The sequence below is a fragment of the Stegastes partitus genome, unplaced genomic scaffold (assembly GCF_000690725.1).
Source record: "Stegastes partitus isolate 25-593 unplaced genomic scaffold, Stegastes_partitus-1.0.2 Scaffold755, whole genome shotgun sequence".
NCBI classification, from domain to species: domain Eukaryota; kingdom Metazoa; phylum Chordata; class Actinopteri; family Pomacentridae; genus Stegastes; species Stegastes partitus.
Genome location: NW_007578486.1, coordinates 285,875 through 303,152, shown reverse-complemented (window position 1 = coordinate 303,152; position 17,278 = coordinate 285,875). Strand labels below are relative to the sequence as shown.

Here is a 17,278-nt window from a genome sequence, read left to right as displayed (position 1 = left end):
GGTCAGCACCCAGTACTTTTGAGTGTTGCCTCTGGAGGTGTGCTGTGCCTGGATAATGACAGCTTAAAGAAATTGGTGACGAGCCAAAGTCAGCTCATCATGAAACAAAACAAACATTAAAAACGTTTAGAGCAGCCTAAAGCCTGAGCTGCTGGCTCACAGAGATTACCTTACTCTGACCATGTTTAATATTACTGGTGACATCACGTTTCAATATAAGTGTCAAGAAAATGTGAATAATAAACTACGCTACAGAGTGTCCTCAAAGGCGGCAGCATATGCTACTTAGAGCTTTGCTGTAATAAACTGAGTAGAAGAAATCCAAAACAAAACCAGATCACCACAAACTCTTTTTTCAAATTTATGATTAAGTTTTTTCTTTTTTTCACTGAAGACCAACATTATATAAACATATAACAAAAAATAAAGAAAAGCATAATAGATTCCCTTAAACTGCTTCAGTGTAAAAGTGCCAGCAGCTAGTTTGTACACATTGCCCAGAAATGAAAAGTTATGCATTTTAAATAATTTATTTTAGCCAAAAATGCAAAGGGATTCCTGAGCTAGTGTCTCTGGGTGTATGTCTTAGCATCCACAAAGCCTCAGCAACCTGCCTGTCAAGATTCCAGTCTGCGTCTTGCCAGTGAGGCGAAACCGAGGGCAAGGGAAAGCCCTATGTTCACCTCAGGTGCTAATTTGCATACACTGCATTGTGTACACAGTAATACTAAAGGGAACTCAGGACAGGTTTAAGACACATTTGAAAAAATATTAGCATACCCTTTAACTGAAAAGTGAAAATAGTAATGGTATTTTCTGAGTGGGGATTGTGTGTATTTGAAAAATATTTTTCTCAGGAAATACAGCTCATGTTCAGGATGGACATAACATGGTGAGTCATGATGGTGAAGTGGGTCTTTGATAATCACCTCCATGGGAGATGACTCGCATGTAGGGCTCAATGATCTTCATGTTGATGCGGTGCTCCTGCTCCCCAATGATGACGGTCCTCCATAGCTTGCCGTCCTGGCGCTCCTCCTCGGCGCTGTACGTCGGGATTGCATTGTAGGGCTCACTTGTCCCACTCCTGCTGGCTGCAGTGGGGTCTGATAGGAAAATGACCAAATACACTTAATTACATTATAGGCCTGTTTTTAATCAAATATAAAAATTATTCATGTCGTCTCAGCTCTGTTTCCCAGCAAGTCCTGGCAATGAGCCAGCATGGAACAGGTCGCTGAAACCGAAGCAGCTAAATGGAACTCTGCCATTTTATTTTTTTTAAATTATCAATACCTCGGTTTTTCCACAGTAACACAATAAATTATCTTACCTAGAATAAAAGGCTTAAATCCAAGGAAGCCTCAGTGTTTCAAAAAATCTAAAGCTACAATGTCCCTGTGATTAAAAAATCTTAACACCTGAAACCCAAGAATATTACTTTTTAATTTTCATATTATACTACATCTTGCATTCCTCGTCGTCATCATGGTTCAGATATATGAGGTTGTCAAACTGCCAGAGCTCCTATTCTGACTGACCCACCTTCCCAGTCCATTTCATGGTCTGTGTAGTCGAGGTAATCGCCTTCATCTGGAGTGTCGAGGTCATCGACGTTAATGTCGAGATCATCAGGCGTCTCGCCCAAGTCGTCCTCGCTCTGGTCCAGTGACAGGCTGATACGAGGGGCAGATAGCTTTTTTCTCTGGGTGGCACCTCCTTGCAGTGGTAGAGAGGTAGGAGGGACTGGAGAAAAGCAAAAACTGTTAATTATTTGAGCCACAGTGGTCGTTATAATTTCGAGCATTTGGTGCTTAACACGCACCTGGTCGGCCTTCGCCCCCCTCAGAGTTCATTTTACTCTCTGATGGCAGGTCCATCCCCAGGAGGACCTATAAGAAGATAATTACAGTCATTAAATGGACTCTTGTGATAAAACAACACACCTGGAGAGTAACCAGACTGTTGAGTAATCTGTTGTGCTTGCCAGACTTAAAAACTGCCAGTGGCGGACAGTTACTAAGCACATTTACTCTGGTGCTAAATCTGAGGGAATCCGAGTATTTTCATTTCATGCTCTTTTATACTTTTACTCCAGAGTTTAATGAAAAATATAATGCATTACTGTATAATAACTGATGAAATAATTCAAACTAGAGCCAACCAACAACACTTAATTGTTGCTTGCTAATCTTAATGCATCACCAATATTATATTATTGAAAACACCACACTTTACATTGTCGTTACCTTTTCATTATAATAAAAAGGTAATCATACTATTATAATTTCCTTAAGTGCCTGGATTTCACTTGTAATATATTGCAATACTACTACTGTTACATGTTATTGTGTCGTTACATGAAAACCAGATCAAACAGTAAATAAAAGAATCCTATTGTTGGGTTTAGGTACTGCGGTTCACTCAGTAAACAAAAAGTTACTATAACCTGATAACTTGACAGATGTTACTATTTTCCATGTACTTGCACTGTATAATAAGATTAATTATATCTCACATTGTAATGCAAATATTCTGGTTGCATCACAGAGAGCCAGACACACGTGTGAATAAAAGGCTGCTGGTCAGAAAGAAACAATGAGTTTACAATGACTGACAAAAAAAGGCTTTCATTTAACACTGGACAATAGCTTATTGCAGATCTATCATATCTGTGCACAAAAACAAACAATAATAATCTACAGGATCCATATCAAGATTGTTTATTTTATGTGGCTTATGTTGAAGAAATTACTGTTGGCCTTTATTAGATTCTTTACTCCCGAAAGTACCAGCATCAAATATCCAGTATCAGTCGGGCTATATTAGAAAGCATAAATACAGGAAGTCCCCAAACACCAGCGTGTCTTCACACATGTATTGATCTGACTTGTCAAATTTACATAGTTATCAGGGAACAGGGGGAGTGAAGACAAGGCTTGTAAGATGGTAGGGGGGGATAAAATGGGAGGAGGGATGCTGGAAATGAGAAAGATTTTGAGGTTAAAGGTCATCTTCCCCTGTGAATAATCCTTCCATTCAAAGTGGAGGAGGGGGAGGATGTTGAGTGGTGGGTGGAGGTGGTGGTGTTGGAGGAGGGGAGGGGGGGGAAGAGAACAGAGCTTGTTACATCATGACAAGCTCGTTCCCCCCCTCGCTGCCTTTTTCTAGTGCTGATTCAAATCGAATGAGTGCACGCTTGCCTGAGCACAGATTGGGCAGAGATGCAAATTCACAGTGAGTCACGTGTGCTCATTCGCATGAAAAAGAAACATCCTCGTTCCTTCTCGGTGGACTCGATCTGGAACAGGAGAAAATGTGATTGCATTAGCAGCTGCAACAGAGAAACGCTGAATGGTTGATTCCTGTACTGTGGAGGTGACTGTCATGCTGACGATACACAGTGTGTCTACAGTATGTGTACACAGAAATAAAACACACACTGATGCACGCTTTTATACCGCAGAATAATAAAAACCAGCGTCATGTTATGTGTATCCTCCATGGAGGATGCTGAGCTGCCTCACATCCACTTCCACAGCACAGCACAGTGCTGATGACAGCAGCCCCTCCCTCTCTTGCTTCCTGTCTGCTTGCTGTGAGGGGAAAAAAGAACATATCCCTCTTTCTCTTCTTTTTATCATCAGCGAATAAAAGCCATCTACTCACCACTGCTGGGGCTTGGGAATCTCTGTCCTCCTGCGTCTCAGAGCATGGATGTACTTCCAAGTTCCCTGCCTGTTTCCTGCTCCCAGCTCCTCGGTGGAGATGCTCAGCTTACAAACAGCTCACAGCTTCCACCATTTTGTGGTCACATGATCTGGGCCATTACCAAATAAGGGCGATCACCTGCTATAACAGCTCTCTGCACAGCAGCTTCCTCAGGCGGTGCGACTGAATGGGGATATAGGAGGGCGTGTTTGTGTGTCATTATTATCTTCGACTGGAGGGGATAAACTCTGTAGGTGCCGTTGTGTTATTACTACCCACGAGAAGCGTGGGACTCCTATTAATGCCTGACAGTAGATTTGTGAGCCTGGCTGTGCAGCTACAAGATTTTATTAGCCCTCGGGGGGGAGAAGAAAAAAAAAAAAGAGAGAGCAATAACACTCAAACGAGAATACTGCCAGCTTCATGTGCAGATAATATTCACAGGCTTTACCACATGCTGCAAGAAAATAGTGACTTAACCAAAGCAAACATGCTTACCATTCCACTGTTTAGAAAGCTACTTCTAATGTGTCCTTCATATTTTGCATTAGACCTGAACTTTTCAACCCTTAAACAAGCAAACTATAGCCACAAATCAGATAAAATCAATAGTACCTAGACAGTCTTTCCTTCCTTGTGGAAACAGGCATTGTTCCCTGCACAAGCCTAACCTCACTGAATTCCTCTTTTTACTTACCACTGTTCAGTCCCAGCTTTTAGGCAGGAAGACAGAGACCAGCCTTCGCGCATTCTTGATCATTGTTTGGTGCAAAGGTTGCAGCCACAGTCTGCCAATCAGTGCGACCACACCTAAAGGGAAGGCGTCTAAAACAGCCTTCGTTTAATCAGTATCATGCAGCTGCTATTGCATAACATGAAATGGATCATTAATTTTTGTACAGAAACCTTGTTTTAATGGCAAAATAAAAGTTCTGTGTAAAGTGACAAGAAAGATCAAGGATCAGTTGAATTCAGGTTGTTCAAAAACACAAATTACATGTGGTTTTATTTTCTATATTTAGTGAAGATTAGTGTAAAAAAGAATCATTTCATAGTCTACATCAGTGATACTAAACTTAAAGCTCACAGACCAAATCAGGTCCATGACAGGGTGCCGGCTGGCCATTTTCTAATTCACAATGAAAATACATTGATTCACACTCAAATGTTTTGTTTTTACACTAAATGTCCAATAATGCCCATTAGCTGCAATGAAATATGAGCTATGGGTCTTTTGATGTCTATTAATTTCATCTGATTAATATTATTATTTGTTTATTAACTGGCCCGTGGCCTCCTGTCATTTTGCAAAAGTGGCCCCTGGGCAAATCAAGTTGAGTATCCCTGGGCTACATGGTTCTTGCACACATAAAAACATTAGCAAAAATAAACTAAAGCCAGTCAGACAGTGTGGTTCTCTGCTGGATATTCTTTTACCTTCTTCTCTCTGAGCTGTAAGGCAGGATGAGTTACATTCTTGCGCGATAACACTTTGTTAAACCAGTCCGATACCATTTGCTGACTCTCTGTCAAACAGTAATGTGATACGGGATGTGCATGTAATAGCTCAGCCCTACAATTAACTGACATTGCAGCTGTCTGCTTCCCTCATGTAGCAATAGAAAATATGCTAATTTACAATTTATGATAAACTGTGATGTTGTAACTAAAAAAATGGCACTTACTGTCAGGTACAGTAACACGATAAAAGCACCTTACCTGACTCTGCTGTCTGATTGACTCTCTTTAATGTGTTTGGACAAGCTGCAACTGACGGCACATAACAGATAAAAAGTCCATCAAAGTGTTACAACACGTGATTGTGACCAGTTTTCTTGTTCCTGATGGTGAAATCACCACTTTGTCCGACAACCTCTGTTATTCAAGGTTGAACTTTTCCAGGTTATCTCTGAAGAGCGTATCTCTGACTGCTCTGAAGACGACCCGGATGTTCTCCGTGTCCGTGGCGCAGGTGTAGTGTGTGTAAAGAGGTTTATGACGCCCGCTGTGCCGCTGCACGTACATTTTCAAGATGAACTTCTTTGCTGATTCAGCGTCACGTTGAGGCCCTGTGTGGGTGAAAGTGTCAACATCAGAGGCAATCATTGGATGCTGAAGACTTGACATTCTGAGTGATCATTTAAGAAAAGATGTGTCTGAAAATACACAAAGTCAGTAGTTTGCTACTCCTGATATAAGACACACGTACAGTTTACTTTATAGTGAGCATTAATTTAACATTCACACATGTGTAAATCCTCACACATTGTTATATTGTGGGTTGTTAGCAGGATCTCATACCTAAAAATATAGATGGAGATCCAGAGAGAGATTGATGATATTTAGCTATTTAGAATATTTAGATAGTTAACTTGGGCCTAGTCAAGCTTAGCCAGCCTATTACTTAGAACGTAATGGTCTCACCATCATTGTGCTGCACAGGAGAACAAAGCTAGGGTTTGTTTGTATTTCTTGAAAACAATCACAATCATCTTTGACAGAGCTACACGAAGGATGCGGCTTCACTGTTTCCTGAAAATAGTGATGGGCGGCTTTGGTTTCGTGGAACCTTTTCATGTAGGGAAACAGGCACTGTAGTTAAAATGGACTCAACGACTGAATGATCCCAATTCTAAAAACTTCATATTTTTTAGTGTGGCATGTTGCTGCTTGGAGGTTGTTGTCAAAAACAAAGAGTTTTGTAAGTTTCACAACTGTCAGTTACTCCTCTGGTTATTGTTTGGATTTAATTAATTAGTTGTTTGGTCTATAAAATGTAATAAAATGGTGAAAATACAGATCTGTGCTTCCAATAGCCTAAAATGACATCCTCAAAGTACTGTTGTCTACAACCAAAAGATCTTCAGTTTGCCGTCATCGGAGTAAAGAAACCAGAAAATATGTATAAAGCTACAACCAAAGATTTCTTTTTAAAATTTTCTCGCTTACTCAAACTGTTTAGTCAATTATCAAAACAGTTGCTGACTACTTAATGAGTCATCACAACTAAAGAAATGTAATTGCTGTAGTTATTTGAAGAGTCCATTTGCAAAAACAGATAACTCCATTTTAGTAGATTTTCAGAAATCTATTTTTTGTTGTTTGCTTGAGATAATATCAATCAAACTGAAGCCGAGTGGATTTGACATGATAAAAATAGAGATAACTTAATGATAGATAGTGTCTCAAGTAGACGATGGAAAAGTGAGTTCTCTGAAGGTTTGTGAAGATGGAGTTATCTGTTTTTGCGAATGAACTCTTCAATTTGTTCTAGTTTACGAACCAGAAAAAATTTGCAAAGTACTACAAAGGAAGCAAGTGAATGTTTCGTAAGTTGCTTCAAATAAAACTGAAAACATTAACGGATTACAAAATTAGATTCGCTTATTGTCAATGGATACTCAAATATAATTTCAGACAAAGCCCCAAGTGTTGTTCTAACCATTGCAAAGCATAAAGAGTTCCTGTTTTACCGGTATACTCTGGGAAGTAGTCAGCCAGATGTGACTGTGTGATTTTCTCTTGTAGCAGGTCTGTTTTGTTCAGAAAGAGGATGGTGGAGGACTCTTGAAACCACGAGTAGGACAGGATGGTCTTGAACAAGGCAAGGCTCTCCTTCAGCCGATTCTGTAGAAGGAAATAGAAACATTCTTTGATAAAAGGCTAATATTTTTTGTTGGTAAACCTTGAGAACAAAAAAAAAATAATAATTATTGATGGTGCATATGTTGCTTTTGACCGTACATCATTCTCGCTCTCGTAAAGGACCTGGTCGTACTCGCTGAGGGCTGCAAGGAAAATGATCGAGGTGACGTTCTCAAAACAGTGGATCCATTTCTTCCTCTCTGAACGCTGGCCACCAACATCCACCATCCTACAGACACATGATTAAAATACAACAAGTTTCTTGTTATGTGGGGCGCCAGGGGACGACCCAAGCACGGGACACAGAGGGCAGGTTTTTAAAACATTTCTGATACAAGACCTAAAGTCCAAGTGGGCAAACAAAAACACAGAGGGCTGTACTGCAAAACAGGCTCAACATAGTTCGGCGCTCTTTGTGTAAACCAGCAACCCAAAATTCCAAGCAGAGATAATGGCCATAACGATGGTGTTTATCAACTTTCTTTGTTAATCCAGCCTCTGTGCGAGCTTCCATAAAAGAAGGCACTTGACGCATCTTAAGGACTGATGGCGTGCTGCCCATTATGCTGAAGAGGAACAGGCTGTTATAATGGAGAGCTATGAGGAATATAAAAGTGTATTATAGTAAAAACACTGTTACTGCAAATACTACAACAGAGGAATGCTGGTGGAAAATTGGTAATGTTGTATGTTAATATATTTATTTTACCACTCAGTGCACTCACAATACAGCCACTTATTTCTAATGCCACTGCTGCACTTTAGAGCTCTTTATTCATTTAAACAGGATAATCAAGAAGTGCATTTAGGTCTAACACTGTCCCATAATAAAGGATATGTGGAAATCACTTTAGTTTCTGGCCAAATCAAAGTAAAATGAATGTTCATAATTGACTATTCTCTGTGATAAATACTTATACACGAATCAGTGTCTAAATAATGTTCTATTAGCTGCTGTACCAGCAGTGGAAAACGGACTTGGCAGCAAATCAGGAGGAAACATAAAAACTTTTTCATGCATTGTCTGCCTCTGCAGCTAAATGCACGGAGCTGCTCGTGGCAGAAAGGCCACAAAAGCACGGGGATCACACTAAAGCAAGATTAAAAGTACAACAAAAAGTTCAAAGACTAAACAAGGCATCTCCCAAGATTGCAGAAGATGGCACGAGGGACAAAAGTCAGGTACACAGGAGCAGAACTCAGGGACTCACACAGATGAATTACAACTGACAAGGGAAAGGCCTGGACTATAAATACACAAGGAGGGAAACTCAGGTGAAAATAATCTGACAGTCACAGAGGTGGGAAAACACAGGAAGAGAAACAACCAAAGACACACAAAGAAAGTGATTTACCAAAGTAATAGAGGAAGCAACAAAAAAAGAATGGCATGAGACTGGAAAACCTACATAGACAAAGAGAGACACAGGCAGGGTGCAGAGGAGACATGGAGAAAGCAAACACGAAGAAACAAGGGAAAAACAAGGGACATGACAGAGGCTGTGACATTTCTAGATTACAGAAGCTATAGTTTGGTGTTTGGGGAGATACATTTATTATCTTTCTTGCTGTGAGCTGGATGAAAAGACTGATACCAGCATCATATCTGCTAAAAAAAAATCTAGAGCTTAGTCCAGTTTAGCGTAAACTCTGGAATCAGAAGAAACAGCTGGTGTGACAATCAGCACCTCCGAAGCTCACTGATTAACATGGTTATCTCATTTTTAAAATATAGACATAATATGAGCGAAAAAGAAAGACATGGTGAGTTAATTAACCAAATCAGGGATACAGTTTATCTTCATGTGTTGTTTTAGTCAGAAAATCTGTCAGTTTTCCTTATATGTGTGCCGCCCAGGTAATGAGGTGCAGCATCGTACCTGAAGACCACTTTTGAAAGGTCAAAGGGGTACTCTATGATGCCCGTGGTGGGGACCCTGACCCTCAAGATGTCCTGCAGGGTGGGGATGTATCCTATAGCTGTGATTCGGTCCAAGTCGCTCAGGTAGCTGAAACATTAAAGCATCCTGGTGAATAGCTTGACACAAATCTAGGGTTTAAAAAAGGGTCCATCATACAGAAATCTGCACTTATTATCTGCAAATTTATACATTTTATCAGCATAAGTATTAAACTGAGATGAATGATAGAAGATAAGTGAATGTAAAAGCTTTGGTGTTCCTAAGGTTTTAGTATAATATCTCAAATCAAATCAGGTTTATTGTCATTTTGCTGTACATACACAGTAGTACAGGCAAAATGAGAGAGCGTTTCTTCAGGATCATTTAATTAGTACGTTTTGCGGAATGAACGTCTGGGATAAGACACTAAACGTTCACTCTTGCTGTCTCCTGAAGGGGCCGCTGCATCCATGCGTGCCGCCATCTGATAGAAAATATGTAAAAGTCTTACTATTTGGCAGAATCTGACAACTGGAACTCCCTCCTGCGGTCGTAGCACTTCTGAACTCCGTGGTCACTCCACACTCTCTTAATGGCGTCCACCTGCCAGGACTCTAAAGTGGACACTAGTGTTGCATCTACTTGGCTCAGCTTCGCTGCATGGCTCTGACACACACACAAAACATCCACAAGGGACGTTAATAAACACAAACTTTCAATCTTTGAACTATGAACACACATATAGGAGGAGGAGAACTGCAGCAGAAATCTATATACTAGGAGATGGTTTTTCTGGACATAGTTTACAGAAACTAATTTTAGCTAGCAGGTGGGCATGTTGCTCCACCATCTGGTATTTGTTAAAACCTTATTTTCCATAAAAATGTATACAAAGAAGATGTGGATTGGGGTAGACCTAATAAAGTGGCCAAAGTGCCGATTTTCAGATGTTCACATTAAATATGGCCAAAGTTTTAAACAGAGAGATAAACATAAGTAAAAGTAAACCATATGAGTCAAAAGCTCAGCTGTCACAGAGCTCTTGATACTTGGTTTCAACAGTTTATTTAATATTGTGACAAGTTGATCATCATGGATTTCCAGGCACACCAAGCCCACAAAGTGCAGATAGTATTGCTCACAAGCACTGGGTGTAGGCTTCCAAAAATTGGCCAATCAGAAAGAAGTGGGCTTTTTTTTAGGAGGGTCTTAAAGAGACAGACGCTGAAAACATTTCGTTTTACACGGGATGAACTGCTGGGCCGTTTTAGGTTAATTAGTCCTTTTTTTTTACTTTTGAAGGTTCTTTTGTTTCCCAGAATAAAAATATTGAGCCAAAAATAAGCATAATAGGGCTCCTTTAACTTCTTCGTCTGGCACCATCATCTATTCAAAAATATTAATTAGTAAACCAAATAACATTAACCATAGTTAGCAATGCATCTGTAGGCCGAGGCTGCTATAGGACCTCCAGTGGTGCCCTCAGCACCGTTTCTCTTTTCCTTTACTCTCCATGAATTTAAATGCAACTACAAGCTGCTAACTTTGTGTCTCATCTTTGTGGCTCATCATTTCTCTCCTCTTAGCCCAGGCAGTCGAGGCAGATGGCTAGCTACCTTGAATCTGGTTCTGTTGGAGGTTTCTTCCTCATAAATGGGAGTTTTCCCTACTAGTCCTGCTAAGTGCTGCCTCAATGGGGAATTGTTGGGTTCATTTCTATAATATTGGAAGGTCCTCACCTTACTGTGTATAGTGTCCTGAGATGACTTCTGTCATAAAGTGGAACAATTTGAATATCGTTTATTTGAACTAAACTGCATGGTAGATTAAGTGGTAATTTGGAAATGTCTGCTCTTGTTAAGCGTTAAATTGACTGCTACTGACACATTGAGCTTATAAATATTACATAAGACATCAGCATTGTCTCTTTTAAAAGCATGCACAGCTTCTCACAATGTTGTGGTTATCCATGTAGTCGATCCGTAGAGTCATCATGGCATGGATCAGCGCCTGGATGGCTGTGACGATGTTCTGAAGCACCAGGCGCGTGAAACTTTTCTTGTCAGATTCACTGTATCCGCTGCCGTGGATGATCCTCATCTGTTTGATGAAAGTGCTCTTCCCACTCTCACCGGTCCCTAGACGAACGAGATGAATGAGACCGTAGGGTGAAAAATGGCATAAGATCAAAGCAATGCCAGAAATAGTACATCAGTGGCATGCATTTTTAAAAGAAACATCTCGACATCAAGCAGCTGCACTTAAACAGGATTTTTGTCTACAAAACAACAACAAAAAGGACGCATTCTTTGGAGTGTAGGAATATTAATAGAAGTTAAGGTTCCGGGGTTATACATTTTTTTCCTTAAGCCAGAGATGTAGGAAAAACCTGAACCCCTGTCCCCTGCAGTGAGGGTATCCGGTGGCTCCGTTTTGCTGCGGGGGCCCTTTGGTGGCATGATTTCTGTCCGCTTGTCCCCTTAGAGGAAAAAAGTGCCTGCAGATCAATCCAAAGATGTTCTGAGTGATCACCTTTATCGTATGATGAAACGTTTCTATCCTGATGGGAATGATCCCTTCCAGGATGACAACGCCCCCACCCATATGGCTCGAGGGGTCACAGATTGGTTTGATGAAAATGACATGAATCATATGGGATGGCCTTTGAAGTCAGCATATCTCAACCCAACTCCACACTCGGGGGAGATTTTGGTCTGATGTGACAGACAGCACTCTCCACCACCATCCTCAAAACACCAAATGAACAAAGAATGGTGTTCAATCCCCCCCAGTAGAGTTCCAGAGATTTATTATGAACCCAACACTTTACTAAGACGCTTCATGTTGGTTTTTCCTTTCATTTACCATCCGTCTAGAACTGTGTGGGTGTACATATGCTTGGGTTTTCCCAGGTGCACACACGCTGCCAACCATCCATTACTAATGTTATTACTGCAATATAGAACATCATATATACATTTAGCAGTATTCTCATTTGCTTGTCTTAATTTCAACAACTCTGCATTAACTGTACAAAAGCATGGAAAACAAAGAAGAATTGTTTTTTTCCTGCATTGCACACCATGTTGAGACACTGAAGGTTAGTGTATTCAAGCCATTCAATGTGTCTATCAACAGCCGCGTGTCCTTGACTGAAACAGTGAACCGCTTCCTGCCCTCTGGTAGTAAATTACTCTCGATAAGAGTGTCAGCTAAGCACCTAAAACGGCTAAAAATGTTAACCACTAGGCTGACCTTTACAGGAGGATATTGTTCTCCAAACAACTCAAGTTCAAGTTTAAAGTAGTGCTGACCTTTAAACAAAGTCCTTCATGCCTAATGCATTGTTTCCAAGCTAACCAACAATCAAGCTTTTATAAGTGGCCTGTTTTGATACTTCTGGGAAAAACAGGCCTCGTCTCATCACCGCGATTGTCAAAATGTCGCAATGTAACGTTCGACACATTTACAGTCAGTTTATGAGTTGCACACATACCCGACACTTGTTTTGCACATCGGCTGTTCAAACAAAAAGCAACAAAACAATAAAAACAACAGGCTGCAGGTATCATATAGCGACTTTTACAAAGAAGCATTATTATTAAAGACTAATAAACAGTAAAACATCTAAACCAAGCAGCACAGACAGCCTCATTACACTGAGGGTGTGAATACCTTGATTCATCAGAACAAGGACAAAGAAAACTAGCAGTGCTATCAAGCTGACTCATCAAAGCTTCGCCAGCTATTTGAAGAATGTAAAGGCTAACCTGTAACTGTGTTAAAGGAACCGCACAGCGAAAACACACACACTAAAGCCTTGGTATCTATCGATCCAGATACCTTTGTTATTTCCTGGATTTGTCAGCTTATCTGATGCATCAGAGCTCAAGGACACATGGTTGAAGGGAAAAGAAAAAGAAAAAAAGACTACACATTCGAAGTCTTTCCAAAGACAATAATTCAGTTGCTCAGAGTCAACAAACCTTGACGATGACATACCTTCATTGATAACTACTTTGTGTGTCCACACAGATACTCCTGACAAGTGTTTGTTCTATCGATCTCTTAGTTCACTGCTTTGGGCCAAAACATGTCCAAAACTTCTGGATGGATTACGGAAGCTTTGGTTTTGTCCCAACAAGTATTTGATGGACTGTTGTAAAATTTGGTGCGAACATTAATGCTGTCTAAAGGATGAATCCTAATGACTTTGGAAGTTTAGTATCTCGTGCTAGGAGTGAAGTACCCAGTGGCAGAAGAAAGGGGTGGCCCAGGGTGGCCACTAAGCCCAAAGTCTGGCCACCCCACAGCCTGTTGGAAAGCCATGCACATACTCAATCAAATTAACTATCTAGAGCAATTTGCCAACAGGATATCAGTTTTCTGTGCCACCCCAGTGTGAATAATGGTGTCAACCTGGCCAGCCTTATGAAAATTGTCTGGCTTCTTCACTGGAAATGAATCAACATTTATTGGCTGCATTACCAGGAAACTGGGTATGCACATTCAGGTTTCCTTCAGATTGAACTACATTATATTTCTTCACTTTTCCATCTTCAAAAAGATTAAATTTTAACCTTAAATTTGTCCAACATGTGATTTTCCCATCAGCTTTAGTTGTACTTTTGCTTAGCTCCAACTAGCAAATGTGAGCACACTATTAACATCCTAAACGGAGCTGGGTAATGTGGTAAACAAATACCTGCCCTGAATATCTAGACAACACAAATCAAATGATGTTAGACTGAAAATATGAAACCAAAATTATGTATTTCAAAGGATGCTATCATAAATGTAAAACCCAGACAAGAAAACACCAAATAATTCAGTTTAAAATGCATTTCGATAAAGGCCATGAAGGTCTGTGCCATGGTTAACTGTACACCTGCAGTTTTATAATTCAGACAGAAAGACGCAATATATTTGTATATTAAAACACATTTGAAAATATCCACTTCAAAACAAGGTTTTATGATCTTTGCAGAAATAAGCAGCATCACACAAACAGCAAGAGTTTTTAAGAGGCTTTTTTTTTTGTAATTTATAACTTCCTTTGTTAGCTCATTAGAACAATTAGGATCTTTTTTAATTAGCTCTGCAGCATTTTACTCTTGTGGAGAAACCATAAAAAAATATGATGTGACAAAAATGATTGTACATGTAGGAAAATTTAGCTTTCTTGCTTGTACAATGTACAAAGGCTAAATTATTGGACCAAAATGCTAATTACACTCCCAAAAATTGGCTAATTAGCATATTAATTAGCATGTTAGCATGGTAATGCTAGCATTTAGCCCTGACTGGAAATGTCACCCCCAGACTTTGTCTGCTAATGTAGTCATAATTTAGAAACAAATTTAAAGACTCTGTTATCAAAATATTTTGTTCATGTATAAAATTTGCTTTTAATTTATTGTACTATTATGCTAATTATCCTACCGAACATTAGCATATTACTTGTTGCACGTTAGCATGCTAATATTAGCATTTAGTTCTGAGAAGAACGCCCAGACATAGGCGGCGAATGTAGTCACAATTTAGAAACAAGTTTAAAGGTGCTGTTATCATAATATTTTGTTCATATATTTAAATATTTGTAAAACTCTCGGGCTATTTTTTTTTTATTATTATTTCTACGTCTCGGCAAGGTCTTTTCACTTGAAGATGTGTTTCTGTTGCGCTGAATAGAAAATCTAAAAAAAAAAAAAAAAACACACTGCTAAAGTGTTTACAGCTGTAGGCTGTAAACCTCTTATGGTTTAGATTTAAAAGGCAATATTCACGTTTTATTAATGTCTTCAGTGTTTTGGGAGGCTGTTAGTTAATCATTTCCAAACCTCGCCAGTGAGTGAGCATGAGAAGTCTCACCTAACAGCAGCAGCTTCAGCTCCCGGTGAGACTCTCTCTTGTCGCGGCGAAGTTGTCTCTCTATCTCCCGGTGGATCCTCAGTCTCTCCGCCTCGTCCGCAGACACGCAGCACTCGTCCATGGCTGTCCAACTTCACCAGCTGCTGCTCGTTTCAACTTCTCTACACTGCTGACGGAGATTAGTGAAATGAATGGGTTTTGATTTGTGAAACTTGTGTCCCGGAACAGGTGGGTCGGCGACTTCCCGCAGTCATTCTTCCTCATGCGGGATCCAGTTCAGGTGCATTTCACATTCCTGCTGTGCAGAGGAGGAGGGACCTACTGAAAGCCAATGTCAGTCTGTGAGAGCAGCTCCTGTGTATCTGCTTACAGCTCCACACTCTCAACTCTGTCCCCACTGTGAAGCAGGAAACCATAATGGAGGATAGTCAGGTGCAATACACAGCATCTCTGTTTATATATAGTGGCACCGAAGCAGGTTCTGCTGCACTTGAACGCATCACATCCTTTAAGATCAACAGTTAGCAAAAATGGTTATTTTCTATATTATCCATCACACACCACATAAAATGAATCCAAAGGGGTTTATTAACCAACATGAGCAATAGTGTCCTTGTTCACCTTATAATATTTGCAATGCCTACACATTATTTTCATTTTTTTAATTTATAAAAAGTGTACTTATTTTATTCTCATGGTGTATATTTGTATAGCTTTTCTTTTGCTATTCTTTGCCTCTTTTTTTTTTTTTTTTTTTTTTACAAAGCTGACTTGAAGAAACACACAAAGAATTTCAATGTGCTGTAATGTACCCGTGCTAATAAACTCTATTCTATTCTATTCTATTCTTGCAGTTCCATAAAGCTGGAAACTCAACTTGGAAGAATATTCTAAACCAAACCAGCAAAGGCCAACAAATCATCAGGCCCAAATCTAATGTTTTTATTCACAAAAGCAAGATTTTCTTTTTAAAGAGCCCACACTCTACTCTGATCATGAGTTAAAGCCCACAAAAATATCACATAGTTGATCAAAAGGATATCATTTTACTGTCCGTAAAAGTCTGATCTGTTTACTACAGTCGAAACATCTTTCCGCCATGTCAGACGTTTAATCACGGAGATATTTCTGTTTCACAGTCTCACAGCAGGATATCTGCAGCAGCGATATCATTGTGGTGATGGATGTTTCTCCATAACTAGGTTTCGAACATGACCGTTATAATCATTAACGCAACTAACAAAGCGTGGCAACGGGCAGCAGAGTAGCAATGAAAACACGTTTTATTGTTTTATTATGAGTTGCTGAGACTGATTTCTAGACACACAGCTTGAGAAGCGCTGGTGTGGTTCCCCTGCACTCACTGTGATGCTAATGTGGAGCATGGAGCACAAAAACAAGTGGGATGACCTCACTGTGCCTCGAGCGCAGTGTCTCACATTTTACATTCATTTTTATTATGGGATAACTTGAAAACGGCACGATTATCAGGTTTAAATCTCCAAACTGCAAGGCTGGGCTCAGCTCACAGAGTTTCAAGATCTTAAACTGCTCCTGGTGAAAGCTAATCTGAGATCAGCTTGTTGATATCATCATTAAACAGCTGTTTCCTCCGACTGTCACATTCCTCATGACAGGTGAACTGTGACATGATGGAGTGCCCTGTTGCATAAAAAGATGCTCTGCTCCTTTATGCTGTGTCTCAACCACATCGCCACACTTGCTTGCTGACTGGGCCAAAGGGGTCACTGCCCAGGGGCCTCCGACGGCTCACAGTCATGGCTGGCGTGAGACTCCTGGGCAAAAGGGAGCAGAACTTCAATTCTAGTCAGGCTCAGGGCCTTAGCGGTGGGACTCCCTCCGTTAGGAATCTGATCGACTGAACCTGTATGTGACATGACTGATAACTTGGAAAGTCAAACACCACAAAAAAAAAATGCTTGGTGTCTCGTAACAGAGCTTGTTCCACAGTTGACTTTTTGACTTATCACAGCAGGAAAAGCACAAGTGGAACTAAAAACATTGAGGATGACTCATTTCCATTAAGTGTCTCAGTAACACCTGACAGTGAATCAGCATGTACAGCATCAGAACTTAAGCAAAAGGCAGCTATCATCAGCACAACTGTGCTTTTTCTGCTGTGACATGTC

At 40.2% G+C, this 17,278-nt stretch overlaps 2 protein-coding genes across 3 annotated transcripts in view; both read right to left on the bottom strand.

Moving 5' to 3' along the window:
• prune2 (prune homolog 2 with BCH domain) overlaps nucleotides 1-3,749 on the bottom strand; it is a 14,535-nt gene extending 10,786 nt beyond the window's left edge. For both annotated transcript variants that reach the window (XM_008291694.1, XM_008291695.1), the window contains exons 1-4: nucleotides 3,670-3,749; nucleotides 1,826-1,892; nucleotides 1,546-1,746; nucleotides 930-1,106 (exon numbers count right to left, since the gene is read on the bottom strand). In XM_008291694.1, the coding sequence (XP_008289916.1) occupies nucleotides 930-1,106; nucleotides 1,546-1,746; nucleotides 1,826-1,880 (433 nt within the window). In that variant the 5' untranslated portion in view covers nucleotides 1,881-1,892; nucleotides 3,670-3,749. The remainder of the gene's footprint in view (nucleotides 1-929; nucleotides 1,107-1,545; nucleotides 1,747-1,825; nucleotides 1,893-3,669) is intronic.
• Nucleotides 3,750-4,681: 932 nt separating this feature from the next.
• LOC103364544 (guanine nucleotide-binding protein G(q) subunit alpha-like) lies at nucleotides 4,682-15,333 on the bottom strand. The gene is made up of 7 exons (XM_008291693.1): nucleotides 15,129-15,333; nucleotides 11,211-11,395; nucleotides 9,769-9,923; nucleotides 9,237-9,365; nucleotides 7,456-7,585; nucleotides 7,185-7,338; nucleotides 4,682-5,780 (listed from the first exon to the last, which is right to left on the bottom strand). The coding sequence occupies exons 1-7, from the start codon at nucleotides 15,247-15,249 to the stop codon at nucleotides 5,590-5,592; spliced, it is 1,065 nt and encodes a 354-aa protein (XP_008289915.1). The 5' UTR covers nucleotides 15,250-15,333; the 3' UTR covers nucleotides 4,682-5,589.
• Between the last annotated feature and the right edge of the window lie 1,945 nt (nucleotides 15,334-17,278).